This window comes from Rhipicephalus sanguineus, chromosome 1, assembly GCF_013339695.2.
Source record: "Rhipicephalus sanguineus isolate Rsan-2018 chromosome 1, BIME_Rsan_1.4, whole genome shotgun sequence".
NCBI lineage: Eukaryota > Metazoa > Arthropoda > Arachnida > Ixodida > Ixodidae > Rhipicephalus > Rhipicephalus sanguineus.
The window spans coordinates 17,137,189-17,165,040 of NC_051176.1; the positions used below are offsets into that span (position 1 = coordinate 17,137,189).

A 27,852-nucleotide genomic window follows, 5' to 3' on the forward strand; every position below is an offset into this window, starting at 1 on the left:
GCGACTCTTGCTTTAGATCGAAAACCTGTACGATTCGCGCGTGTGCGTGCGTGTGTGTCTGTGTGCGTGTGTGTGTAACAATACACATTAATAAGTATGCACTTAGTGGTTGAAGTGCGCACTAGGGGCCGGATTTCGCTATCGCGTTCAACTCTTAAAGGCGAAGCTTAAGTGTCACGCAATTTTTTTTTTGCCTTTTTGTTTTCTTTTTTCTTTTCTTCTTGCGCCAGCGGGTTAAATAATTGTACCATTGTGAGCATTTTGATATTGCTGTTAGCCATGTGTTGATAAGTGTCCATTTCTGGGTTTTGTTATCTTGGTATGTTGGTCAATTGGCTCTTGGAAAGAGCAAAAATCAGGTTGTTAGTATATCGCGGTTGATAAACCAAAAGAAAAAGAAAACCGACCATTTCTGTTTGACTACTGATGTGTCATTTATCAAGTTTAAGCGCATTTATAAGGCAGTTGGTTGCAAAATAAATCCAGTTGTAAGTCAGCGCTCGTGTGTGTTGCGTGTTCTTGTCCATTGTCTCAGTTGCGCTGTGCCTTCCCATTTTTAAAAAATACCTTGGAAATGGCCAGCAATATGTGATCCAAGGTGCTCTGAAACCAACTGCTCCACATATTTCTCCAAATCTCAGTGAGTGGCACCGCTGTGACGACCTGTAGGTGCTGTAGGTGGGCTGTAGGTGGGCATCAGGAGGCATGTTGCACCTTCATGTAGTAATAGTCGTAGTCGTGCTTTGGAGCCTCCAAGTGCATGCCCTCAGCAAAGTGGCTTTCTCTGTTGCAGTGTTCTGCTACCAAGCTCGTGCATCGGGTCAGGGCTGCCAGGCCAAGGAAGGCAATCCGTTTGGGCCCTTCTGGGACACGTTTGGCGTGGACTTTGATAAGTCTGAGTTCTACATGCCCCTCCAGTATGACATTCACCACCGTGACATGGCACGCAAGTGGAAGGAGAAGTGAGTGAGTTTGTGATTGTTCCTGCAACACAAAGCATGCACGGTCAGTGTGTGCTGCTGTAGAAACAATGCCTGCCTGGTGTATTTTTTATTTTTTATTTATCAAATACTGCGGACACGTAGTCCAAGCAGGGAGGGCAATAAAATGGTACAACACTGAACACGTTTGGAAAAAAAGTTGGAACGAACAAAGGAAACAACACAATATTACAGAAATAGAGTCAATATGTCCGGCAAAACGCTATAAAACAAATCAATAATAATGAGGATTATGATGTTGATTCGATTATACAATTCCATTCGGTTATACTAGTACGAGGGAAAAAAGAATTCTTAAATATGAAGAATTCTTAAAGGGCCCCTCACCAGGTTTGACAATTTTGAGCTGATGAGCGCAATCCATGCACTAGGCGTTCACCATTACGTCTGCAAAAATTTGCAACGCTACGCGCCGCGTAAATGGGTCAAATTTCAAGCTGAACGCTGCTTGCCCTTCTTCTCGCGTCCACGCGCCCAGAGAATGAGGGGATGACGTGCATGAGAGAATGGCCCTACGTAGATGGTAGTGCCGTGACGTCGCTCCTCTACGTAGACGAGTGTACTCTGACGTCGCCAACAGTAGCACGTGACACTGCGATAATTATTTGACACGACGCGTAGTTTTTGTAATTTGTTGCTTGAATGGATGAATAAAATTTGAGAGCAATAATAAAACACACAAACGGAATGTGTGCGTTTTCTTTGTTTAATTTTTACTGTGAATCGCAGCGAGATTCGAGACTAATCTACCTCCGTTTTGCACGCGTTCGTGTTCTCGCGCTTTGCGCATCGTGCAGACGCCGCCCTTTACAACGAAACTAATTTTCTACTGCGTTCGAGCGCTCATTAGGCTCATTTATCCTCCCGCGTCTAACTAGATGTTCATGCGGCGCACCGCTAGTCTCGCGTCCGTACATATGTTGCAGCTTTCGTGCTCAGTAATAGGTTGAAAGCCAAGTGATCGGCGAGGGCGCATTCGGCATAACTTGCACAGATGAAGCGCAAAGAACGCCGCCACAACACCGCTCGCGTCTCGGGGGCTCGGGCTGGTTCGGGCGCGTCATGCGCTCGTGACATTCTGTGCGTATGACGTGTTCATGCGTATGCATTATGTGATCCTTCCGCTCGCGTGCCGAAGAGGGCAGGGAAGGGATTTGGCTTGCGAAGGCTACGCGGGGCGAGCGGCGAGGGTTTGCAGCTCGCCTCCTCGCATCATGGTTTCGCGCCGCTACAAATTATTGTTTTTCTCAGCTTCTAACCGACCGATTAGAAAAATTCTTGCGGCATAATGCTCTTTATTGGGCTCGCAACAACTTGCAATGTGTAACTAAAATTCGTTAGGTCACCTGGTGAGGGGCCCTTTAAATAATAAGAACATCTAGAGAAGGCATGAGACAACTCCCAAAGTAGAGCTCAAGCAACCTAAAACATGGGACTTGTTTCATTCTGGGTTTTGCAGTAAAGTCAAAGTCTTCTTTTGTTGTTTTACAAATTGCAGTAGCACTAGGAATAAGCAGTGATGGAAGTGGTGCTTCAAACCGTGATTTTCGTTAGTAGCTGCTCAGCACCTGCTCCAAAATGGCACTGGGAAAATAAAGACAAGGAACTTTGACCATCTGACCAGCTGCCAAGTCCTACAGAAATTAAAAACAATCTGTATATTATCATCTTTGTATGCTAGTATACAGCTTTATCGGCTGTGACTTCATTTATGCAACAAGAACTGGTGTATGAAACATGTAACTCATTTGGCTGTATATTTTTTTTGTCAACTTGACATGCAAGCTATTTTGGTGAAGTGTGAAAATGACCAAGATTGCTTTCATCTCATACCAATTATCAACTACTGTACTTGAACTGGTATGGCGCATTACAGGAAAGAAGAAACAGCCGAGCAGACCGACACAAGAGGACAGAGCGCTCGAACCAACTCGCCCAATCTTCAACACTTATCAACTGTTGCTTTGGCAACAGTTGTACGTGACTGCGGTTACTTCTGTAATGTGGTACTCTTATTGGTTTGATCTCATTTCTGCCACAAGTACTGGTCTTTTAAAGATATAGCTTATTTCATGGTGCACTCGATAACCAACTATTTTATTAATTTTTTGCTTTTTGAAATTTACGCAGCTTTTTGTTTTGAAATGTCTTTCATAATAGATATTGCTACACGTGTTTATTACTTTATTTTGATGTATTTAGGTTTCACCCGCAAAGACTGTTAGCAACACTTGGCGCAGACCACGCCGCAAAGTTTGGGAAGCTTAGCGATTGTTTGAGATCATTCTGTTAACCCTTTGGGGGTCGAATTTTTTTGCGAAATCCAGTCCAAAAATGTGTAATTTTTTTATTGCGGAAATAAATTCTTCAGACAATTCTATTTAACAAAAAAATTGTCTAAAATTTTTTTTCGTGACTGTAAAGTGACAAAAAAATCATTTTTGTTGTTACATACACATGGTTTATTCTTAGTAAAATCAAGGAAAATCCTAAATAAAAAACTTGAGTTTTTTATAAATAAGAATTATGCATTGTATTAAACATAGCTCGCTGGCATACAAAAATAAGCGCACCAGAGTACTTTTGCGGTTAAAAACGTTCGTGCTCTAACACTAAAAACTTTTCAACGTGTGGTAGTCTTTGAAGCATAGCTCGCTGCGCACGCTTTTCAGATGTCGCTCCTTGATCGTCATTGGAGTCTGAACTCGTCAAATAATCCTCGTCTGACAAACTGAAATCTAATGAATCAGATTCTGATTCGGCACTTGGGGAATAGTCCGCATCGGAAGAATCGCTGCTCGACTCACCGGCAGCAGAGCAACCGGTGCGTGCTTCCATAGCGTAAGCGTACTGCCTCAGTGAGCGCACGGAAGAAAACTATAGTTGTGCGCCTGTCCGGAAAGCAAAACGAGTGAGAAAGCTACAATAATCCTTCGTCTTATCGCCAACAAGACATAGTTAGTTTTTCCGAGACCCCAAAACAGGAAACGCAATCACGGCGGCGTCGTTTGTGTAATTTAGCGCCGCACGGAAACGGATGTAATTGTACCCCGGGGAGCAATAAACGAGAGAGTAACAAGCGGTCACCCTTTGAGAGATTAGAAACCAAAGAGCCATCAGCTTCGCGGGCGCAAGAAGTGAAAACCACTCGAAGGACGAAACCGAAACCAGCGGGACTGCGTGCGCGCGTTGAACTGAAAGTCACTGCGCCTCTTTTTAAAGCAAAAAAAAAAAAAGACGGAGAGACATTGGTGCATTAAAAAAATTCCATGTATTCCCGAAGCAGTGGCAGCACATTCCAAGCAAGAGAAATGATCGAAGAAGGCGCGCGTTTGAAACCAACCGTGCAGCGGGCGCGCTCGGTTCCGCAAGCGATAGCCGGCGCGTGGCCCGCCGTTTTGAGAAGCATAAAAAAAGCGACAACAGAGAGACATCGGCACATGAAAAAAATTCCACATATTTCCGAAGCGTGGCAGCACATACAAAGCAAGAGAAATGATCGAAAAAGGCGCGCACTTTAAACCAGCTGCACCGCGAACGCGCTCGGATGGGCAAGCGAAAGCCGGCGCGCCGTTTTGGGAGGCAAAATAAAAAAAAATACAACGGAGAGACATCGGCCCGTGAAAAAAGTTTCACGTATTCCCGAAGTGCCCACGTGAAGGTGCCGCACAGGCCAAGCAAGAGAAATGATCGAAAAAGCGTGCGTTTTAAAAATAAACGCTATGCCGTACACGTACGGCGAAAACCCTCAAGGGGTTAAGATTGCCGAGGGTAGCGATGCAGGCTTGTTGGTCTGTCATGGTTCTTGGATGTGAGCGCGAAGAGACAAGGACGAAGGGAAGAAGACACACACACTGGCGCTACTGACAACAAAAAACGTTTATTTTCATTCACCAAGCCTACTTATATACCTTCTTTTGCACACGTGACCACTAGCATATAACATGAAAAACGAGCAATACAATCAACAACATGACAGGGTTGAAAACCTCCTATGGCGAAATTGACCGCTTCTGCATCACCGGCAACCAGACAGACCTTAACACATGCGCAGGTAGTCTAATTCCTTTTTGCTCAAAGAGAGTGACGTTTTGCTAACACAACTTTCGCCAAAATAGTCTATCTATTCAGCTTCAATTACTAATCTAGTGATTTCGGACTTGTTCTTGCCAACTATAACAGTCTGTTCAAAATTGGGTCGGCACGTGCATTTATGGCAGTGTAGCGCCAAAAACCCGTCAGGGGGAGTCTTGGCCACTTTGTTGCTGTGCTCTCTGAGCCTATCATTGAGGCAGCGGCCGGTCTGCCCAATGTAAAACCGGCCGCATGACAAAGGAATCCGGTAAATGACGCACGTTTTGCATTGAACAAATGGCTTGCTGTGCTTCTTCGGGCATATTATACTAATCTTCTTATCGGGGTTAGTTTTCTTACACAAGTTCCCCAGTTTATATGGGGCGGAAAACAGAACACGAGTGTTAGATTTGCCTGCAATCTTCTTAAGGTTATGCGATACTTGATGAATGTAAGGAACCACCGCTACACTCGCTTTTTTAGGGGCGGGCGAACCTGTGGTGGTGGACTTATCTTGCGTACTTTTAGCCCGGCGGAGTAGGCATTCTGTTACAGACACTATCAGATGGATGGGGTATCCGGCTGATTGTAGCCGTGACACTTGATGCCTAAAACTTTCGTCTACCAAATGTGAACACGACTTGATGAGCGCATTGTTGAGGCACATTTTCGCCATGCCTCTTTTTATGAGCTTTGAGTGGCTCGAGTTGAAACTGAGTAACGCCTTTTTAGCCCTTGGCTCATACGCCCAGCAGGTGTGAGTATCTGTGAAAACAAACTTCAGATCTAGGAATCTAATAGTTCCATCGACCGGCAACTCGACAGTCATGACAAGAGGACTAAGACAACTGCGTAAAATGCATACAATGTCATTACACTGATCATGGAACATATCCAACGTGCTGTTAAAAAACACCATAAATCGTCAACAAATCTAAAAACGGTTACACATTTAGAATGTTCGTCAAGTGTCAGAGACAGACGACGGTCAATTTTTGCTAAAAATACATTACTTAAAATGGGAGCCAAGCAAGAGCCGATGCAAATTCCTTTTTTCTGCAGAAACGGAGTCTCATTTCTTAAAATGAAAGTAGAGGATAGATAAAACCCAAGTAATTCTAAAAAAGCACCTACAGAAACACCCGCTTCACAGGAAAACTTCACAGCCCCCATTTCGTCTATACATTCTTCGACGCTCTGCAAGAGCTCGTCATGGGGTATGGAGTAATAAAGGTCTTTAATATCAGCAGAGAATGCCATAAGGCCTTCGTTGGCATGAACATTCGCAAAATCTACCACCTGGTCAGAGTTTTTTATAAGAAAGGGATCTCGAATCTCAAGTAATCCTAGTCTATCTAGCAAATACGTTGCAATCTGTTTTTGCCATGTGCCTTTTTCAGAGATGATGACTCTGAAAGGAATGTCGGATTTGTGCGTTTTTGCACTAAAGAAAACATCCAGGGACAGCCTTTCGCTTTTTTCAACGCTTTTACGTAATTTGTCAAGTCCCATGTTTTTCCAATTCCAAGTCCCAATTTGTCAAGTCCCATGCAGTCTGCAACCCTGAAGGTCTGAGCCGTCCAAAGGACGTGCATCATGTTCTTAGCCTTGGCCCGAAGTTTGGTGTTGAGACTTCAAGGACAAACGCTGAGCTGCTTTCTGTGGTGCGTCAAGTGTCCCGGCGTGCTCCCACAGAGGACGAAATGAGGATTAACTCCGAGGGTGTCGACGTGTTGCTGCGCTGCAAACCAACGGCTTCCAGACTGCCTGTAAATAACGTATGTTCCTACCTCGAAAGTCACTCTCTTTGTGTCATTCCCGCCGACAAAGAGGGAGGCTTTGCTGTTTTTTCGCGTAACTGTTTTAATGTCAAAGCATGCAAGGCTGTTTCTGAAGTTTTTAATGAGCACAAAGATGTTGCCTTACGTAAAGTAAAAGCAAAAGCCGTAGAAATGTGCAAAAACATGGGACTTGACAAATTACGTAAAAGCGTTGAAAAAAGCGAAAGGCTGTCCCTGGATGTTTTCTTTAGTGCAAAAACGCACAAATCCGACATTCCTTTCAGAGTCATCATCTCTGAAAAAGGCACATGGCAAAAACAGATTGCAACGTATTTGCTAGATAGACTAGGATTACTTGAGATTCGAGATCCCTTTCTTATAAAAAACTCTGACCAGGTGGTAGATTTCGCGAATGTTCATGCCAACGAAGGCCTTATGGCATTCTCTGCTGATATTAAAGACCTTTATTACTCCATACCCCATGACGAGCTCTTGCAGAGCGTCGAAGAATGTATAGACGAAATGGGGGCTGTGAAGTTTTCCTGTGAAGCGGGTGTTTCTGTAGTTGCTTTTTTAGAATTACTTGGGTTTTATCTATCCTCTACTTTCATTTTAAGAAATGAGACTCCGTTTCTGCAGAAAAAAGGAATTTGCATCGGCTCTTGCTTGGCTCCCATTTTAAGTAATGTATTTTTAGCAAAAATTGACCGTCGTCTGTCTCTGACACTTGACGAACATTCTAAATGTGTAACCGTTTTTAGATTTGTTGACGATTTATGGTGTTTTTTAACAGCACGTTGGATATGTTCCATGATCAGTGTAATGACATTGTATGCATTTTACGCAGTTGTCTTAGTCCTCTTGTCATGACTGTCGAGTTGCCGGTCGATGGAACTATTAGATTCCTAGATCTGAAGTTTGTTTTCACAGATTCTCACACCTGCTGGGCGTATGAGCCAAGGGCTAAAAAGGCGTTACTCAGTTTCAACTCGAGCCACTCAAAGCTCATAAAAAGAGGCATTGCGAAAATGTGCCTCAACAATGCGCTCATCAAGTCGTGTTCACATTTGGTAGACGAAAGTTTTAGGCATCAAGTGTCACGGCTACAATCAGCCGGATACCCCATCCATCTGATAGTGTCTGTAACAGAATGCCTACTCCGCCGGGCTAAAAGTACGCAAGATAAGTCCACCACCACAGGTTCGCCCGCCCCTAAAAAAGCGAGTGTAGCGGTGGTTCCTTACATTCATCAAGTATCGCATAACCTTAAGAAGATTGCAGGCAAATCTAACACTCGTGTTCTGTTTTCCGCCCCATATAAACTGGGGAACTTGTGTAAGAAAACTAACCCCGATAAGAAGATTAGTATAATATGCCCGAAGAAGCACAGTAAGCCATTTGTTCAATGCAAAACGTGCGTCATTTACCGGATTCCTTTGTCATGCGGCCGGTTTTACATTGGGCAGACCGGCCGCTGCCTCAATGATAGGCTCAGAGAGCACAGCAACAAAGTGGCCAAGACTCCCCCTGACGGGTTTTTGGCGCTACACTGCCATAAATGCACGTGCCGACCCAATTTTGAACAGACTGTTATAGTTGGCAAGAAGAAGTCCGAAATCACTAGATTAGTAATCGAAGCTGAACAGATAGACTATTTTGGCGAAAGTTGTGTTAGCAAAACGTCACTCTTTGAGCAAAAAGGAATTAGACTACCTGCGCATGTGTTAAGGTCTGTCTGGTTGCCGGTGATGCAGAAGCGGTCAATTTTGCCATAGGAGGTTTTCAACCCTGTCATGTTGTTGATTGTATTGCTCGTTTTTCATGTTATATGCTAGTGGTCACGTGTGCAAAAGAAGGTATATAAGTAGGCTTGGTGAATGAAAATAAACGTTTTTTGTTGTCAGTAGCGCCAGTGTGTGTGTCTTCTTCCCTTCGTCCTTGTCTCTTCGCGCTCACATCCAAGTTAAGATTGCGCACAGGATGCCAATAGTCAAGTTTAATTGAGAGCTTACGCGAGCACCAGTGATAACACTGGAAGGTTCGATGGGTACTGTGTAAAAGACGACGCGCTCTACTGATGGACAGGTTACTCGACGGCCGATGCTGTTCTTGCCTCTATCAGTGTGCAGCTTGAATTGCTTGTAGTTCAGCCTTTCATTTTCCGGGCACAAGTTCGCTGAAATAAATAGTTCCGTAGTTCCCAGTCTTGCTGCAGCCTTTTTCACCATTACAACCACGTGACATCTGGTGGAGGTGCTGGTTCGTCCATGCTCCGGACGCCCACGCAAGGCTGTCATCCAAATCCTAGTCGTGAACAAGGAGACGCTAAAGGCATCCCGGATCGTCGAGCTAGCCGCAGGCAGCTAGGACTACAGCCAGAGTATGGGCCCCTTCTTGACAACTTCAAGAAAACCAAGACATCGCCCTCGACAGCAACGATGACCGCCCCAGTGGCCCCTACGTTGATCCGGCTACAGCAACCAAGGGAGCCACCAACCTTTCACGGTCATCAGTCGAAGACCCAGAAAGCTGGCTTGAAAGGTAGGACCGCGTTGCCCTTTTTAACAGTTGGGCCGATGAAGACAAGGTACGGCACGTTTATTTCGCCTTGGAAGATGCTGCTCGGACGTAGTTCGAGAACAGAGGCCTCCGTGATGACCTGGGATTTATTTCGCGCCGCATTCCTCGACACCTTCACAAGTGTCATCCGTAAGGAAAGGGCTGAAACCCTGCTGGAGAGCTGTAACAAGCTATCGAACGAGAACGTCAGGATGTACACCAAAAAATGACCCGCCTGTTCCGTCATGTCGACTCCTCTATGTCTGAGGAAAAGCAGATCCACTTCCTAATGCGAGGAGTCAAGCAAGAGCTGTTTGCGGGAATTGTTCGCAACCCACCCAAAACTGTCAACAAATTTCTTTCGGAGGCCACGACAGTAGAAAAGGTACTTGAGATGCAGACAAGGCAGTACAACCGCCGCTCACTGACAACCAACTACGCCGAAGCTCAAGCCCTGAGCACCGATGACCTGCACGAGACCATCCAAGCGGTCGTGTGTGAAGAGCTGCTTAAGATGATGTTTCCTGAATTGCAGCCTCAGGTGGGCTTGGTCACTGACATTGTTCGCGAAGAAGTCCGGGAAGTCTGGCAATCGTTCGAAATTCCCGAACCACCACAGCCTCATCCGAAAGCTATGAGCTATGCTGCTGCATTGAATCGTAACGCTCCCTCTCCATGCCCACGTGAAGGTGCCGCACCGCCGTAGCTCCGCTGCAAGAAACTACCGCCACCGACGTCATACCGCCCGCCTGTCAGCCAGCACTACATCCCGAGGCAGACCAACATTTGGCGCGCCTCTGACCACCGCCCACTCTGATACCATTGCAGAGAAGCTGACCACACCTACCGCCGCTACCAGCACTGACAAGTGGGACTGCTTGGTTTTGCCATCAACGCACCGCGCCCACAGCAGGGTGAAAGACCATGCGACATCACAGACTACCTTGCAGGAGCACAGTGGACACCCTGACAACCTTCCCGTTCGCCGTTGCCAGGCCACTACATCTCACCACAGTGCTGACAGTACACCAGCCCTACTCGGGGCCGATCCGCGAGCCCTTATCCGGAAAACTAAGTGCAGCAACCGATGGAGGTGTGGTTGCTGTATGACAAAATACCGAAGGTTCTCCACTGCTGCCGCGATGAAATCTTAAGAACACACTGCAAGCCAAACGGAGCCCTGAAGACAAAACATTGCGGGCTGAAGAAGACCTGATGACACCCTGTAGAAGCAGCGGAACAAGCAGACGTAGCCGTGATCCGATGCTGCAACTTAACCGCAACGCAAGACAACGACGAACTAGTGACCTCGACGTTCTCATCAATGGCCATAACGTCACCGCTCTTGTTGACACTGAAGCCGACTCTTCAGTCGTCAGTGGCCCGTTTGCCGCGAAGTTGCGGGAAGTTAGGACCTCTTGGGAAGGCACAAAAATCCAGACCGCTGGAGGCCATCTAATAATGCCATCTGGAGTCTGCACAGCAAGAGTCACCAGCAATAATCGGACCTATCCTGCGAGCTTTGTAATCCTACATCATTGCTCCAGGGATGTCATACTTGGCATAGACTTCTTAAACCATCATGGCGCCGTCATCGACTTCACTAACAAGCCGATAACTCTATCATTGGACAAAGGGACACCGCCAGATACAAAGCCATGTCACCGTGCCTTGAACGTCCTCGAGAATCAAGTCACCATTCCGCCTCTCTCCAGTGTCATAATTTCCGTCGGCACCGAAAAATCTGAAGACATCGAAGGCGTCATCGAGAATGATCACCGTTTGCTGCTGGACCGTGACATTTGCATTGCATGAGGCATTGCTTGGTTGCATGAACCCCGCAGGGGCGTCTGCGCAAGCAGGCGCCCCTGCGGCCGTCACCACGGACCCGAGCTAACGAGGGGGTTTCGAAGCCCTTCCACGCCCCGCCGTGCGTGGCTTAGCTGTGTCTGTTGAGCCGATGCCAGGTGATTGGACCTTTAAGGCCCTCCGGCAGAGGCAACGCACCCCTTTGGCCTAGGCTTTGCGTAGACAGCACCTCGCCTTTTCCCCGTCTCTCTCCCCACATCTTTGTCTTTCTCTCTCACTTTCAATCTGTCCTGTCTACTCCTCTCTCCTATTCACTTCGTTTTTTTCTGGTGGCAAGCGTTAGCCTTGTGTAGGTATCCAACCTTGGGTAGTTATATTGGTTTACAGTGGCAGCGGCTTGTTTGACAAGTCCAGCTGCGTCCCCTTGTGGGGCTCCGTGGTGGGCGGTCGGCACTGTTTCAGAACACAATAATCTTTTTATGGCGTCTCAAGCTTCCGTCGTTTTTGATCGGTCTTGCAAAGAGGCCACACCGAGGCAAGTTTTCATTTCTCCTCTATGCAGACAAAAGTAACATTCCCTAGGTACTATGTGACTCGCAGTGAAAGCACACCAGTAAGAAAACTATCCGCATTTTTGGCCTCAAAAATGTTAAGTGGTGATCTCCTCCCAGAAGCAACCGAAAAAGGCCCAGTGCCAAAGCGAACCCCTCGTTCCTTGGTGGAATGAGGAGTGCTGTAAAGCTCTTTCTGGCTCACCAAGGACAGAAAGTTGGAGAGACCCTGAAGTACCTTGCACATCATCACTCTTTTCCACTTAAAGGGACCCGGTCTAGTGGAATCGACTGCAGTGTGACAAAGCAGAATTTTATGCGTGCACTTTCTGTGCAATTCATATTTAGTCTGTTGAAATGGAGATGGACAGATGGAACATGGTCATGTGAAATTTGGTAAGAATGGTGTAGCAAGTAGTGATGCAGAACTATCGATAAATTGACTATCGATAGCATCGATAGTTTTTTCGAAACTATCGATAGTGTAAACAAACTATCGATAGTACTACTATCGACAAACTATTGATAGTGCAGTCGGTAGTACCATCGTTAATATTACTAGCGATATTACTGTCATGCATGTTTATTGCTTTCTTTTGATGTATTTGGGTTTCACCCACAAAGACAGTTACCAACGTTTCACGCAGACCGCACTGTAATGTTTGAGAAGATTCACGATTGTTTGAGATCATTCTGTTAAAGCGCCGGACGCGAATAGTCAAGTTTATTCGAGAGCTTATATACGCCAGCACCAGCGATAACGCTGGAAGGTTTGATGTCTCATGCATAAAAGGTGACGCGTTCCACCGATGATCAGATTACTCGACTGCCCACGACTGTTCTTGCCGCTATCAGTACGCAGCGTGTATCACTTGTATTTTGAGTTTTTATTTTCTGGGCACAAGTTTGCCAAAATAAAGAGCTCCATATTTCTTAGTCTTGCTGCAGCATTCTTCACCGTCACAACCACGTGACAATACTATCTATAGTGGTGTGAATAATGATGCTGTTGCTGGCCGGCCATATTGGCAAAATATTTGCGATAGCTTACCATCAGCTTCGCTTAATTTATGAGCAATTTTTGGCGAGTGAAATAAATTATTTCCGCAGTGAAAATTGCGGAATATGTCCATCAGTAAATTCGTATCCAAAAGCATCCAGTTACAGCTTACAATTAACAAACTTAGTTCTTGATAAAAATATATTTGAAATCATAAAATGAAATACAAATTTGAAGTCGCGCAGTTCCAGCACATGTAACGGCTTTCTTTCCGCTACAGCTGAACACTTTGACGATATGATCATGTGTCAGCAAAGCACACTGGTGAAGGACACAAGCTTGTCAACTTTCTTGCCCTTGAGCCTGCTCTTCCGGCTCCTCCACGCGCGCGGGGAAGCAAGTTTATTCTGCAATGAGTTCACGCTGTCGATTTTATACTATCGATAGTACCATCGAATTTACTATCGATAGTGCTGTAGATAGCATTTTTTACCATCGATAGTTTGATAGTGACTCAGCTATCGATAGTATCGATAATACCATCGATAGTTCTGCATCACTAGTAGCAAGTCATCAGATGTTGCAAACAGTTGATGGAAAACATTTCCTCAAGGAAAGAATTGCATTCTAGCGGGTGCAGTATTTTCAGGAAGGTCACGAGGGCCCCAAAGACAATGCAATGCACTGCTTCAGCTCATTCATCGATGAAAACATTTGTTCTGTGCTTGTCTTCTGAGACCGTCTAATGACTGTCAGAACGATAGCAGTAGTGCTTGGTTGGAGAAAGTTCACCAGATTATGACTGAAAATTTGGAAGGTGTTTGCGATAGCATGGAGACTGGACATTTTCAGTGAAAGTTGCAATGAAAAAGAAAAATGTTGCATTGATAAGAAAATGTCCCCCAACAGTAGTTGATTTTTGGTAATGGTTGCCACCAGCTAAAAAACTTAAATTGATGAATATGACATCGGGCTTCAGTTGCAGAGAAAGGACTGCTCAGGAGTGCTGCCAGTACCTAAATAAATCTGAGAAATCACGTTAGTGATGGTGCCTTTGTGCTACTGGAGCTGAACTGTGCCGAAATGTGAACCCTGCTGCATGTTGCTACATTTCCCCCAAGTATGGTGAATTTGTGTCCAACCTGTGCCAAAGGGTGTGCTCTGAATTTCGGAAACTTAGCCCTTCGCGTGCTACTTATCCCACTATCAAAGAAGGACGTTGCATGAGCTGCGGGATTCCTGGCATGTGTGGCAATCTAAGCCAAGTAAAGCTATGTCCTCATCCATGGTGGTCTTAGTGATTGTCACAGTACACAAAAGAGCACAAGCCACCACTTACTAAAGTCCGTGTCGAATTGCATCAGCCTTCTACTGAGCACATGCTACTCAAGGAACACAGCCAGCCCACCGGAAATGGTAAGGAGCATGTGGAATTCCAGCGTGATGCTCAGGCCGCACGAGGAGACGACCAAAGGTGCGGGAAGTGCTTGCCCAATGCGGCGAGGGAGGGATCGAACCCAGGTGTGCGGCCAAAACGCCATGGGATCCTACATGAGCTCCTGGAAGAAAAAATCCTTGTTGCGCCACTAGTTTGGGAGCTTGAAGAAATGCTTCCAAGTTACACCAAGGGCTTCTGGCTGAAGAACAAGCATGGGTGTACACAGAAAGACATTTTGTGATCTTATTCATTTTTTTACCACGTGTACTTGTACTTCTTGTGCTTTGTTGATAATTGTTTCTGAGAGTTGTTCAAACCCGACTGTGTTTATTGTAATGTAACTAGCTGATGTGTGCATGCATATTCTAGTTCATGTTACTACCTAAAGTTAAGAATATACGTTTTTTTGTGTTTGGTAAACTTTGGGCTCTGACTTGATTTTTGGACCACAATCAACGTTTGGTGCTGCACCAAAGGACCTACTATTAATTGTCCATGCTTTCATGGGGCACTTTGGGAGATAATTACCTCAGTCCCTGGAATCTGCCCAGCGGCTGCATCATATTCAATTGGTGTGACAGCGATGCAATTCCCACTTTTAATTTTGCAAAAACCATGTAGAATCTGCAATACTTGTCATTTGGTGACTGATCACTGCTTACAGTGGTGAGGGCTGCACAATTTCCTTTCCAGTGCAGATGTGCCAGACCCATGTTTTCAACTGAAGACATACCGTATTTTCTGGTGTATAAGATGCACCTTATTTCCTAAATTTTTGCTTTTGTGTCTTATACAACAGTGCACCTTACATATGCAGAAAGTCACACGCACTCGTGTGACCATTATGTTTCTATTTTATTCTCGAGTACAATAAATTGTGTGCGCCAGCATTTTGAAAAGAAATTTGATTCTGCCATAACAATGGCCTCAGGTATTGGCTATTTGCTGTAGCGCTGTGGCCATGGAGGTTACGGCCGCAGTGAAGGCACTTGGTTATCATCGTCATCAGTTTCTGTTTGAGAAGCCTCGGCAGTTCAATGGTAGGGTAGCTTCCAGCTTCTGATCATTATTTGCCTCTGGTATGCGTGTGTATTTAAGTGTCATGCTATGGCTCTTTATGTGTTCCTGCCAAGCACATAATGCCATAAAGACTATACCAGTGATGTGATTCCAGGTGCTTTAAGTGCTGCGTATGAGCTACTCTCAGAGACCATTGACGGCAACCCAGTGATGCTGCCAATCAAAGCGGCAGAACTTTTGACACTGTGCCAGATGAGGTGGCCTTCAATGGCTTCGAGTGGAATGGAATAAATTTTGGTTTTCTATGCCTTAGGACAGTGTCAGTTACAAGTTTTATTCTTCTGCTTATGGATATTCAGTGCCGTGCGTGACTACATTTTGCAATGAACATACTTATTGTGTAGGGCAGGAGCGCGGCGTAACCCGCGGCGGGCCGACGGAGAGGCCGAACGACGGGAGGGCGCGCGGAGTGACGACGCAGAGACCAAGCTTCGGCGAGACGGACGGGAGACTGCTTTCCCGCGTTTATTGCAGGCGGTTTTAAGGAGAGAGAAGAAAGGCTATTGGTCAGCGAGGCACGGGTCACGTGACCGGCATGACCACGCCGGATTGGTGGTAGCACAGAGGCATGGCAGAGACCCAGCTCCCCCCAGTAGCATGAATAGAAAGCACAACAGCACTGGTGTCTCAGCATGGCACCAGGGGTCGCACGACACAACATCGTCCCGCCCTGGGAAGAATTGCATCCTTATACAATTGTAACTGTGGTACATCAGGAACCACTAAAAAAAATTCACATTCAAGTTCCCCTAAAGATGGCACCTGCAATACGCAGAAGTTCAGTCCTAGATGTACATATTACAACCTATGTTACACACACAAAAAAAAGTCACTTCACCACGCCAACACAAGTGCCAGCTTGCACTATGCACGAAAAGTTCACACAAACACACTAGACCTCTGCGGCTATACTGCGGGCCTCTAAGGCAGTATAGCCCCAGAAGATGCGGACTACTTTAGTCTGTGATGTAGTCCTTCAAGTGGGCTGGGGGCTTGCGCGTCCGCTGTGGGCGACGTGACCCAGGCCCTGCAGGAAGACTTTGAGAGTTGCGGCTGTCGGGAGCCGACTTTGAAGACCCGTCCCCATCTCTCCCAGAAGAACTTGGCGGATTGTGGCTGCCATGAGCCAACTCTGAAGACCCATTCCCATCACTCCCAGGCAAAAAACTTTGTGGGCTGCGGCTGTCTTGAGCCGACTTTGAAGACCCATTCCCATCTCTTCCCTCCCCTGTGTTGGAATTTGGTGCATTTACTGTAGGTGAGGAGGAACACCCAGGACTTTCCTCCTGAAGTCCCGATGGTTGATCCTGGGTCGCAGACATCGGAGTGTGCACTTCAGCTGGTGCGTCGTCGCACTGGACAGCCGGGGCACTAGGAATGGATTGCCGAGGCAACAGCTCTGTATTGGAAGTAGAGGGAAGATTACCCAAGTCATCGTAACAAGAGAGGAGATCTGCATCAGTGATGGGCTCAGAATGAGGCATTAACGGAAGGGATGCTGCAGCTACATGTGGAACAAGCGTTAACTTTGAAGCATTCCACTTCCTGCCGTCGCTGAGGAGGAATGTGGACGGATTGACTTGTTGTAGGACTGTAAGGGGTCTGCTGAACCTGAATGGACCTTTCGTATGTAGCTTAACCTTTACCTTATCGCCTACTTTAATCCGAGTTTGTTTGGCGCCCTTGCGCACATCTACATAAGACTTAGTATTCTGCTGCTTTTGCTGAACCTTCATGTGTTGTGTAGGGCAGGAGCGCGGCGTAACCCGCGGCGGGCCGACGGAGAGGCCGAACGACGGGAGGGCGCGCGGAGTGACGACGTAGAGACCAAGCTTCGGCGAGACGGACGGGAGACTGCTTTCCCGCGTTTATTGCAGGCGGTTTTAAGGAGAGAGAAGAAAGGCTATTGGTCAGCGAGGCACGGGTCACATGACCGGCATGACCACGCCGGATTGGTGGTAGCACAGAGGCATGGCAGAGACCCAGCTCCCCCCAGTAGCATGAATAGAAAGCACAACAGCACTGGTGTCTCAGCATGGCACCAGGGGTCGCACGACACAACAATACTCAGTGTGCGTAATTGTTTTATTATGTTGACTGAATTGAAAATAGGTGTGTCTTATACAGGGGTACGCCGTATATACTATCATTTTTTTTTCCAAGAAGTAGGAGCTGCAACTTATACAAAGGTGCATCTTACACACTGGAAAATATGGTACTTTCCATTGCTGTTTGCATAGCCCAATGACATGAGAGCATGATACAGTAAGGCCTGTATGCGCAGGTATCGGGCTGACCGATACCCGGTGCTGGCATTTGTGGGGGCTCCAGCCACCTTCCCTGTGCAGCAGGAGAACCTGGCACTACAGTCGTACCTCATCTGGAGTGACACAGTCCTCAACAAGGCGCGCCACTTCATCCGCACTGGCCTGCGTGTGCCTTTTGTTGGCATTCACTTACGCAATGGCATTGACTGGGTTAGTCTCTCCTAGCCATATTTTCTTTCTTAAGCATTTTATTCAATGCACCGTCAGTGGGCTGGCTGATTTGGCCGCCATGCTAAGTATACACTCGGCAGCACTTGCTGGTGGTTGCTACTGGGCTGACACGCATCCTTTACATGAGAAATTATTCCATATGGTGTGCTTAAAGGCCAACTCCAGCGATTTTTTGACCATGTCAACGTAGTGGCGCGTCTATGTTCCTGAGACGCTCCTGTCACGTGCCCAATGGTAGAAATGCTCAGCAAATTCGCAAATAATTTTAAATAGGCGAAAAAGTGCAGCACCGAAACCCAATCGAGCAATAGTGTCTTCGCATGGCGCATAAGATGGTAAAGACTGGAAATTGTGCAAGGCATGCCGGTCCCGCAGCACCAAGTATGAAAGCTGCGAAAGCCGCCAAGAGCAGACGCTCAGCCGCATGCACACGTGCCATATGCCACGTGCACAAGTTCCTCAGAGCTGTTGGACAATGACAGCTTCGATTCGGACGCATTTGGATGCCAACTAGAATCGCCATTCCTCTCTGATGAAGTAGAACACACTTGTTTATTTATGTGCTTGCCTAGTTGCGCACTAAACCTTCAGATGGCACCACCTGTCTGCTCAAGTTTGTGGCTGCCACAATTGGGTAAAGTGCTTATGCTAAGAAGTTTGCGGGCAGACGATCTTTTTAATATTGTTATGAGAAGAGGGAATAAGTTCGGGGATAGCGGCGTTTGACATTGCGTGTATAGGATCGATGAAATTTAATATATAAAAGCCAAATATGACTCTCCTCTCTCACGATTTCTATACAGAAAGTGTTTCCGTGCGGTAAAGTGTGCGCATGTGCACTCTTCAAATGGTATGATGTTACTGTACTTTCCGTAAACCGACACTGCTAGCTAAAACACTCTAATATTGAGACGAAGGGTAATCGTCAGCTGCGAGTGCTCAGTTATGCGGGTGTGCAGCCTAGAATGTAACACCACATGCCACCCATTGCAGTCCCATGCCCGCCCACAGGGAAGTGAAAATCGCATGCCCAACCAACGAAGCACTGGCCAGACACACATGATGGTTGCCTTGTGGACGCTGTAGAAGCACTTGGGTTTCGTCACTTCTGTCGCTTTGCCATAAGTGACATCACGCACACAATGTTGCCAATAATTGTGGGAATCCAGGTGGGCAATTCGAGGCAATCAATGAAATTCATTTGTAAACAATCTGCATACCTCTCGAGCCTGTAATTTGCCGTAAATGATGGAAACGTGCAAAGGAATCTTTGGCTGAAGCAGCGCACACGAGACGAGGACGAAGAATTGAGAAGCACAGGACAGGCGCTGACTCACAACTGGGCGTCACAAAAGGCTGGGGATGATGGAACAGACCACGAGAGCAAAAAAGTACACGGTCATGCCGTATGCTCAGCGAGTGGCACACGGTTTGAAAAACGTGGCCAAACGATATGGTGCTGACGTAGCTTTTTCGTCTCCACATAAGCTTGCGTCCATGTGCGCAAAAGTGCAGAAAAGCATTGCTAAGCAAAGCAGAGGCAATGAAAGTGTTCCTGGTAACTGTGGAATTAACCACACTCTACAGATTGCAAGGAGGCCATTGTGTATCAGGTACTATCATGTGGAAGAACTTACATAGGCGAGAGCAGAAACGTTCGTCTTAGGGAACGCGAACAATCAGAGACAGAGCCGTCCTCTCCCATTGTCAGGAATGCGGCTGCGCACCCTTCTTTAGCGACACCATGATACAGTGAAATCTCGGTATAACGAACTTCAGGGGACCGCGGAAAAATGTTCGTTATTCTGAAAGGTCGTTATAGTGAAAGCCCAAAAATTTACCATAACAATAGAATTTCAGTAACGCAAACGTTCTACCTTTGCAACGGTACGTCCTTGAACTCGTTTCTCACAACAATGCACACGTGAACGTCAGACAAGGCACGTTTATTTGAAATAGTCCGTGATCGTTTTTTTTTGACGAGTGCAGCACAAACTCTGCGTCACGAACGATTCTAGACCGTCCGCATTTTTATCCGCCACTTCGGTCGCTGTTCCGCTTTTTTCTATGAATATGCGGAGTTTCCTCAAGTAGTCCAACGCATCTGTGGCCGACAAGGACTCGTCGCGATCTTCGGGTGCTACCGTGACATCGTCGTCCATGTCATCGCTGCAGTCCTTTAAGGCCCAACTGCATGCACGCGAGTTTTGAGCGACGGCCGACAGGATTTGCTGTCGCGGAGGGCCATCCATCGCCGTCGCTTGTCGCAGGGGTGCAATCGCGAAACGATGCTATTTTCGATTCCACACGGCTGGCTGATCGCGCTGATAACGCGGACGGACCGTCGTTCTGACCACTGGCCAAGCGCGAAAAGCACGAAAGGCATTGGAATCTGAAATAGAATCGTTCCGCGATAGCATCCCAGGTTTCTGGAAAGCCAGAAAACATCGCTTGTCGCCCGGAAGTGAGCATGACGATATCCAACAACATGGCAGCATCTCTGACCCTTGCTTCGGTTGCAATTTGCTCGTGATGCTTCCAATCGGCGCGTACTTCAAGGAATGCAAGTTATAGACTACCTTATTTACAGCACCATCTCACGCGGAGAGCGAGGCAGCGGCCGTATTTTGTCGTTATTTATGATCGACGGTTCGTTTTGATGTTTCGGTGGTAGCTTGCTGCAGTGGTGGTAGCTTGCTGCAATGTCAACATCGTCGTCGTGTGAGGTAGCCCTTCTCCCTGCGAAGCAACGACGTGAGGCGCTGCGGCTTTTCTTAAACGTTCTAAGACAGCAAGAGGAAACGTTGTCGAAATGCGCCTCGTGGACTAACCCCAACATAACGCAGTTTGCAAAGTGCGACGTAGCGTAGGCAGCGTACGCTTCCGGGCGCCCCATGGGATCACAGCAGATACTACTGCCGCGGTTAAACATAAGATTGCGAAAAAAGGAAGTCCCGAAACGCTTTTATGGCATCTTTATCTCAAACAAGACAATAATAAATTTGGCATGTTGTCATTCATCTACTCTGTAATTCTTTTTCGTAATTTGCCTGCGTGCGCGCAATAGTTTTCAATCGAGCAGCGCGACGGAGCCCGTTTGTCGCAGTCGCCTTCGCTCGAAAGTCGCGTGCTATGCATGTGGTTGGGCCTTTACAAAACCTGATGCGTTGTCGCCTCCGCAACGAAGGGAAAAAAAAAAAAAATTCTCCGCCCGCGTCTTTCTCCTCCCGTGCCATCTCAGGTTTTAGCGGGAGGGCGTCCGCTCTTCGCGCTGCGTCGTCTGCTACCTTACAGCTCCGACTGCCATGACCGATACACTGAAATCTAAGAATCCTCGCATTTCGGGATATAAGTTCGTAGTACTGAGGTGTTGTTAAGATTACACGGGAATTAAATAACGATCGTTATTCTGAAATGTTCGTTATTCTGAAGTTCGTAGTAGTGAAATATTTTTACATTGAAACTATAAGCACTCGGCACGGGATTTCTTAAAAGTTCGTTAATTTGAAATGTTCGTTAATGTGGTGTTCGTTGTAACGAGATTTGACTGTACTGTCTTATCATAAACAGCAGATAGCAAGAGAAGTCATCAAGGCCTTCCACATTTGAAGGAAAGGCGATAACTGTGTCAGCCTGCCGTCAATTTCGCTCAGTGACACAGAATTTATGTAGTACTTATACAGCAAAATATGATGCCAGAGTTTATCTGTATTTCCTTGCTTGGGGCTTTTTAGTCATGATGTACATCACTGATATGCTTGTTTTTTCCCAATAAAATTTACTTGCGAGTCAGCACCTATCATGTGCTTCTTAATTCTTCGTCCTCGTCCCGTGTGCACTGCATCAACCAAAGATGAACGCATACCAACTTGCTCAAGTTTCCATTCTTGTGCAAAGGAACGTACCCTGCAAACTTTATTGAGATCCATTGAGTGTGGAAAATCCCCGGAGTTGGCCTTTAAGTGATTCAAGGTGACACGGCCCAAGTTTGGACAACCAGTGGTGAGTGGAGTGGAGTGTGACCATGCATTGGAACCTGTGATGAGATGTGTGCAACAGGGATGCTTGAATGTGTGAATACACTCAGTTGCCCCACCTGTTTACCAGAGTAGCCCTTGGAACAGAAATTGCTGTGATCCTACACTCAGTTGCCCATGTAGTGTGCCACTGGTACAAATTAGGCCTGGGCAAATACACTTTGAATACTCAAACGAATATTACAGTATTCGAATTCACTTTGACACGAGTTTAAAATTCCCAAAATTTTAACTCTTTCCTTACCGTGGGGAAAATGGTTGTTTTTCATAGGTTGCACTAGATCTGTTTTGCTGAAGGAACTACTGCACCAAATATTTTATGTAATACATAAACGAAAAGCAGAATGAATGATCTTTTTATGCATATGAGTTTCATTAACGAGATATATGTAATGGCGGGCAGCCGCATTTTCGATGGAGGCAAAAATGCTTGAGGCCTGTGTACTTAGATAAAGGTGCACGTTAAAGAACCCCAGGTGGTCAAAATTTCCGGAGCACTCCACTATGGCGTCTCTCATAATCATATCGTGGGATGTTGAAGCCCAACAATTATTATGAGATATATGTTACGTGAGCGATATAAATTGCCAAATTCAAGATTGTGGGACAAAATTGAACAGAGTTTGTAAAGACATGCTTATACCTACTAAGGAAAAAATATAATGGAAATTATGAGATATACAAAATGTGCTACCGCCTAAACGGCACCATCTCTGAAAAATTCAAATTTTTTCATTGAACAGGACTTCCCCGACAAAAATTTTACTGTAAGCACTACAATGGGCCTGTCATGCGGCAAAGCAGTTCCTCGATATAAAGAATAGCGTAACGTAGTATGCCTTGCAGTAAACTCTTGTCTTCTGCTTGGTTTTTTAGTTGCACTTGCATTTCTTACAGTTTCTATAAGTGTTCATCCTGGCAGGCTGGTACTGAAATGCAAAATGAGACGGCCCAAAGCAGAAAGTGAAGCTGATCGATGTTCCGGACTGGTTTGCGTCGTCATTGCTCTCAGAGTCAAAGTTCGACCGAAAAGCAGCATCCTCAGACTTGCTGCCAGCTCATTGAATTGATAAAATCATCCGGTGGCAGCCATGTTCGCTTTCCACTTGGGCGATTGTGCAACTTGCATTCAAAAATCAAGACCATGTGGGAAAAAAAACCAACTATACAAAGAAGAAAACTAAATTCTTGTCCTTCATGACGGATGGTGCAGTGTGTCCGTAAACGGCACGGACTGTCTAGAAGGCGGCAATTCAAACCAAGACAAGACCACTTCTAACAGCTTGTGAACTAACGGTTGAAAAAAACTAATGGTTTGTGAACTAGTTTTCCAGGCTGCACTTAACCTTTCAGGTTGTAACAAGGTGCGTTGTGAATAATGTAACCTCACTGATATTCTTCGCTGTAACTGCAGGGTGTTTCTACTTCGGCATTGCACCTTGCACAGCCAGGTGAGAAGTGTCTGCATTGCAGTGGTTGCATGTGGGCATGCTTTGCAGGTGCGTGCCTGTGAACATTTGGAGTCAAGTCCACTGCTCTTCTCGGCACCTCAGTGCGTAGGCTACATGGGAGAGCGAGGCCCACTGCCCCCACTAGCCTGCCTTCCCACACCCGAGGTTGTCACACAGCAGGTACGAGTGTTTTACTGAGCATCACTCTAAGGCCTCTTGTGGAGGTCATCCTTGTCCTGCACTCCAACCTCATCTTAATGTGGGCCTATTGAAGTGTCAGAGCACATCACAGTATGTGTCCAAAGTTCTTCAATCATACCAGTTGCAGGCTGCTTTCCGAGACCAAAAATTGCCAAAAACGGCTTGATTTTTTGGATTCTGCGATTATTTATGCTTAACCTGGCCAATTTTCATGCATCCTAGATCCACAGCCTCTTATACCACATCAGCAACCGATGGTGCATTGCTGTTGTTCCTGTTTCATTTTTCTGTAACCCTACAATCTTCTCAATTGAGGCGTACTCAGCTTTGATCATTTTTGTCTTGCTGAAAAGCTGAGTGTTTAATGAGTGCAGTAGGGCACCAAATGTTACTTTGGGAAGCTATAAATTTTTAGGCAGGGTGAAATATGAAAAGTGCGATTTCTGAGTCATTCGAATGAGAACTTTGAAGCTTCATACATTTTGTTCTAGGAGAGCTAGAACCATAAAATTATTCTTGTTGCATTCTTTGATATCTGCAAAATCCAGTGACATTTCATTCAGCTGAATCTAAGTAGCCAGCTTATTGAATATGCAGTGATTCTCCTCCTGCGCCAACTGCGCCAAATTGGGTTTACTGTGCCGTCCTGATAAGACCGACGTAAACTGCGCCAAATTGCACCAAATTGCGCCAAATTGCCGGTGCCTATCACCTGCAGTTGCACCGCTGGCTCGTCCAAGCATGTGCAACTTGATCTTGATGCCACCATAGTCAAAGCCACGGGCCAAGGATTATTCCGCAGATGAAACAGAGCTCGCGCACATTTATAGATACTATAAACGCTGCTCGCTTGTTCGTACCGATTAACCCACGACACCATGCACGGTGTTAACGCAGCTTCTTTTGTGCAGTGTTTAAAGTCAGGGGGGTCCTCCCCACCATTATTGATGAGGGATCTGAGACACCCCTTGCTAGAATGTAAAGTTGTGTGTTGGCAAAATGTACAGGCTACCATGTGCGCCATAGACGGATGTTATAAGGTATGGATGGATGGAAAACCTTTATTATGGTCCCTGCGCTCAAGCACGTTGCGGGCCGCTCCCACGTCGGAACAGCAAGACCAAGTCTCTCTGGTGTGTCGCGGGCCCGTTGGACAGCGGTTGACTTCGAGCTAGTAATAGCAGCCTCCCATTTGGACGGCGTGAGGTTGGCTATATCCGCACTTAATGAACATGCATTAGTTGGCTGTATTTCCGGATAAATCTTGTGCAATAGCATGGGGTTAGGGTGTGCCCCGGCCTGAAGTAGCCTGAGTGTCAGAGCCTGTGGTCTGCTCAATCTTCTGTATGCTGGAGGGTACTGTCTCTGCCCCAGGTCTTTAGTTCGTTATACGAGGCGGGAGGGTCCCGATTCTCCAAAACCTCAGTGCCGCGCCCCCTGGTAGCTACGTGGTCTACTACTCCTCGCACTGATGTCCATGCAAAAAAAGCACGCATCGTTTGCTCGCCTTTACTCAGTGTGTAGGGCTTCCTGCCCGATATGTCCTGTGAGAGTGGTGCTGAGATTGGCACCATCCTTTGGGGCCGCTGCACGTGCGTCCTCGCACCTGAATCATCCTGTGCAAGTCTCTGTCACACCAGACAGTTCAGATTCTTCAGAAAAGCTACTTTTGTACTTAGTGTAACAATCTCTCTAAGATAGCGGTTTCGTGAAAAATACTACATATGTTAGAAGTACCAATTCTTGGTTTCACTTAGTGCTCTTTTACTTCAGATACCACCGAGCACCATGATGGAGCTTGGGGTCGCTTGTTTCAGGTCTACATAATAAATTCGGCAAAAAAGAAAGAAGAAAACACCTTCAAAAATTTTTCGCCCGTTTGCATAAAATGTGTAAAATAAGTTAATAGTTCTCTTCCTATTTCGCTCTCCATCTTTACCCTTTCGATGGAGCCAGACATAAATTAAGCACCACTGTTGTGCAGGTCCGCTCGGTGGCAAAATGCACTCTTCACTTCTGGGCCAATTGGTGGTGGTCAGGTGTGGCGGTTATTCATCAGCTGACGTTGTCTGTTACAGAAACGCTGCTTGTGGCTCGTTTCAAGTGCTGCACTGTATGTAATTAAGGCAGTATCAATGAAAGTAATCAATATAATCGACTGACAAGAAAAGGAATCGCCTTTGAGTCACCTCAGGAGAATGCATAAAAAGGTGTGACTTTTTAGCGCTGGGGCACTTTTGTATGTCTCGGCGTTTGTCTCCTACTTCTGCCGATTTAAAGTGCAAGATTTTATTAATGTCAAGATTTGTGGCAGGGTCCCTGCGCATTGATGACCACATAGTTATGTTTAGAATGTTATTTTACAATATACAATTTATTGATCCAGTACAGTAAAATCTCGGTGATACGATCATGGTTCCTACGAATTTCGAGGTGATACGAATTTTTCTGTGGTCCCGGATAAGGCGCATTAGCCTGCAATGTATTGGAGTACGGATGTTGCGAACCGATTTTCACCCCGCGACGTTTGATATGAACGTACGCTAGCGCATAGGTACGAACAGGTGCTGCCCGCGCTGTCGGGGAAGGCGCGGCAGTCCCGCTCGGGCGTGGGCATGCGCGCTGCACGACCATCAACGGTGCGTCGTTGCCACCGAGATAGTGCGCGCGAATCTTGGAGGCCTTTATGCGCCTTCGCGTTTAGATTACTGATGACGTTGACGTCGCGTTTTTTTTCCGGACGCGTTGACGCGTCCTCCTGTGCTCGAGGCAGCAGCGTGTTTGCACTGTGTTAACACGTGCCTGCCACGTCGATGCAAGACATGTCCACGCAATCAGACGTTCTATGAAACAAGACAAACTTGTGCTGCGGGTCCGTCATGAAGTCCCATGAAAGGTGAACGAAGACCCCAAGAGACGAAACGGACGGTTTTGGCGAAGGAGCTAGGCCTCGCAACACACGCGCACACCTGCCAACTCTCCGATTTGCACAGGAGACTCCCAAATTGTGAGCAAACCGCTCGATTGTGCCGGCATGGCCGTAAATCTCCCGAAAAGCACTCCCAACACCACCACGATAAGAAAATAACAGCATCAAAGGACAGAATATTAATGAGGACTAACAGACAATAACGCCAAGGAAAGTATAGGGGGTGTTATCTGTAGTATTTAGAATATAAATGTGAAGAAAGTAAAGTGGACGAAAAGATAACCTGCCGCCGGCAGGGACCGAACCTGCGACCTTCGAATAACGCGTCCGATGCTCTACCACTGAGCTACGGCGGCGGTCATCCTCCCGTCCACTTTATGGGGTATATATGTGCATTTAAACCTTGGAGTGTTAGTCAGCGCCAGTCGCAGCCATGGCGGCGAGTGTGGAACACTCTTTTTCTGCCTTTCTGGCGTCACGTAGCACGTGATCTTTTTACGAGCTGGCAGCTGACCAATAATCCCTCGCATACTACCTGAAGGCATCAAGTCTGCCAGAGCGAGACCCTTGCTATGAATGAAGGAAAGAAGATGACTCTTAAGGGCTCGTTTTCTTTGTTAGACAGAATATTAATGAGGACTAACAGACAATAACGCCAAGGAAAGTATAGGGGGTGTTATCTGTAGTATTTAGAATATAAATGTGAAGAAAGTAAAGTGGACGAAAAGATAACCTGCCGCCGGCAGGGACCGAACCTGCGACCTTCGAATAACGCGTCCGATGCTCTACCACTGAGCTACGGCGGCGGTCATCCTCCCGTCCACTTATGGGGTATATATGTGCATTTAAACCTTGGAGTGTTAGTCAGCGCCAGTCGCAGCCATGGCGGCGAGTGTGGAACACTCTTTTTCTGCCTTTCTGGCGTCACGTAGCACGTGATCTTTTTACGAGCTGGCAGCTGACCAATAATCCCTCGCATACTACCTGAAGGCATCAAGTCTGCCAGAGCGAGACCCTTGCTATGAATGAAGGAAAGAAGATGACTCTTAAGGGCTCGTTTTCTTTGTTAGACAGAATATTAATGAGGACTAACAGACAATAACGCCAAGGAAAGTATAGGGGGTGTTATCTGTAGTATTTAGAATATAAATGTGAAGAAAGTAAAGTGGACGAAAAGATAACCTGCCTGTCTAATATTCTGTCTAACAAAGAAAACGAGCCCTTAAGAGTCATCTTCTTTCCTTCATTCATAGCAAGGGTCTCGCTCTGGCAGACTTGATGCCTTCAGGTAGTATGCGAGGGATTATTGGTCAGCTGCCAGCTCGTAAAAAGATCACGTGCTACGTGACGCCAGAAAGGCAGAAAAAGAGTGTTCCACACTCGCCGCCATGGCTGCGACTGGCGCTGACTAACACTCCAAGGTTTAAATGCACATATATACCC

The 27,852-nt window shown here is 46.5% G+C and overlaps 1 protein-coding gene across 2 annotated transcripts in view; it reads left to right on the forward strand.

The window, feature by feature from the left end:
- Positions 1-27,852, forward strand: part of LOC119389716 (GDP-fucose protein O-fucosyltransferase 1) — a 299,155-nt gene that overhangs the window by 140,718 nt on the left and 130,585 nt on the right. For both annotated transcript variants that reach the window (XM_037657086.1, XM_037657095.2), the window contains exons 4-6: positions 794-962; positions 17,578-17,770; positions 23,328-23,459. In XM_037657086.1, the coding sequence (XP_037513014.1) occupies positions 794-962; positions 17,578-17,770; positions 23,328-23,459 (494 nt within the window). The remainder of the gene's footprint in view (positions 1-793; positions 963-17,577; positions 17,771-23,327; positions 23,460-27,852) is intronic.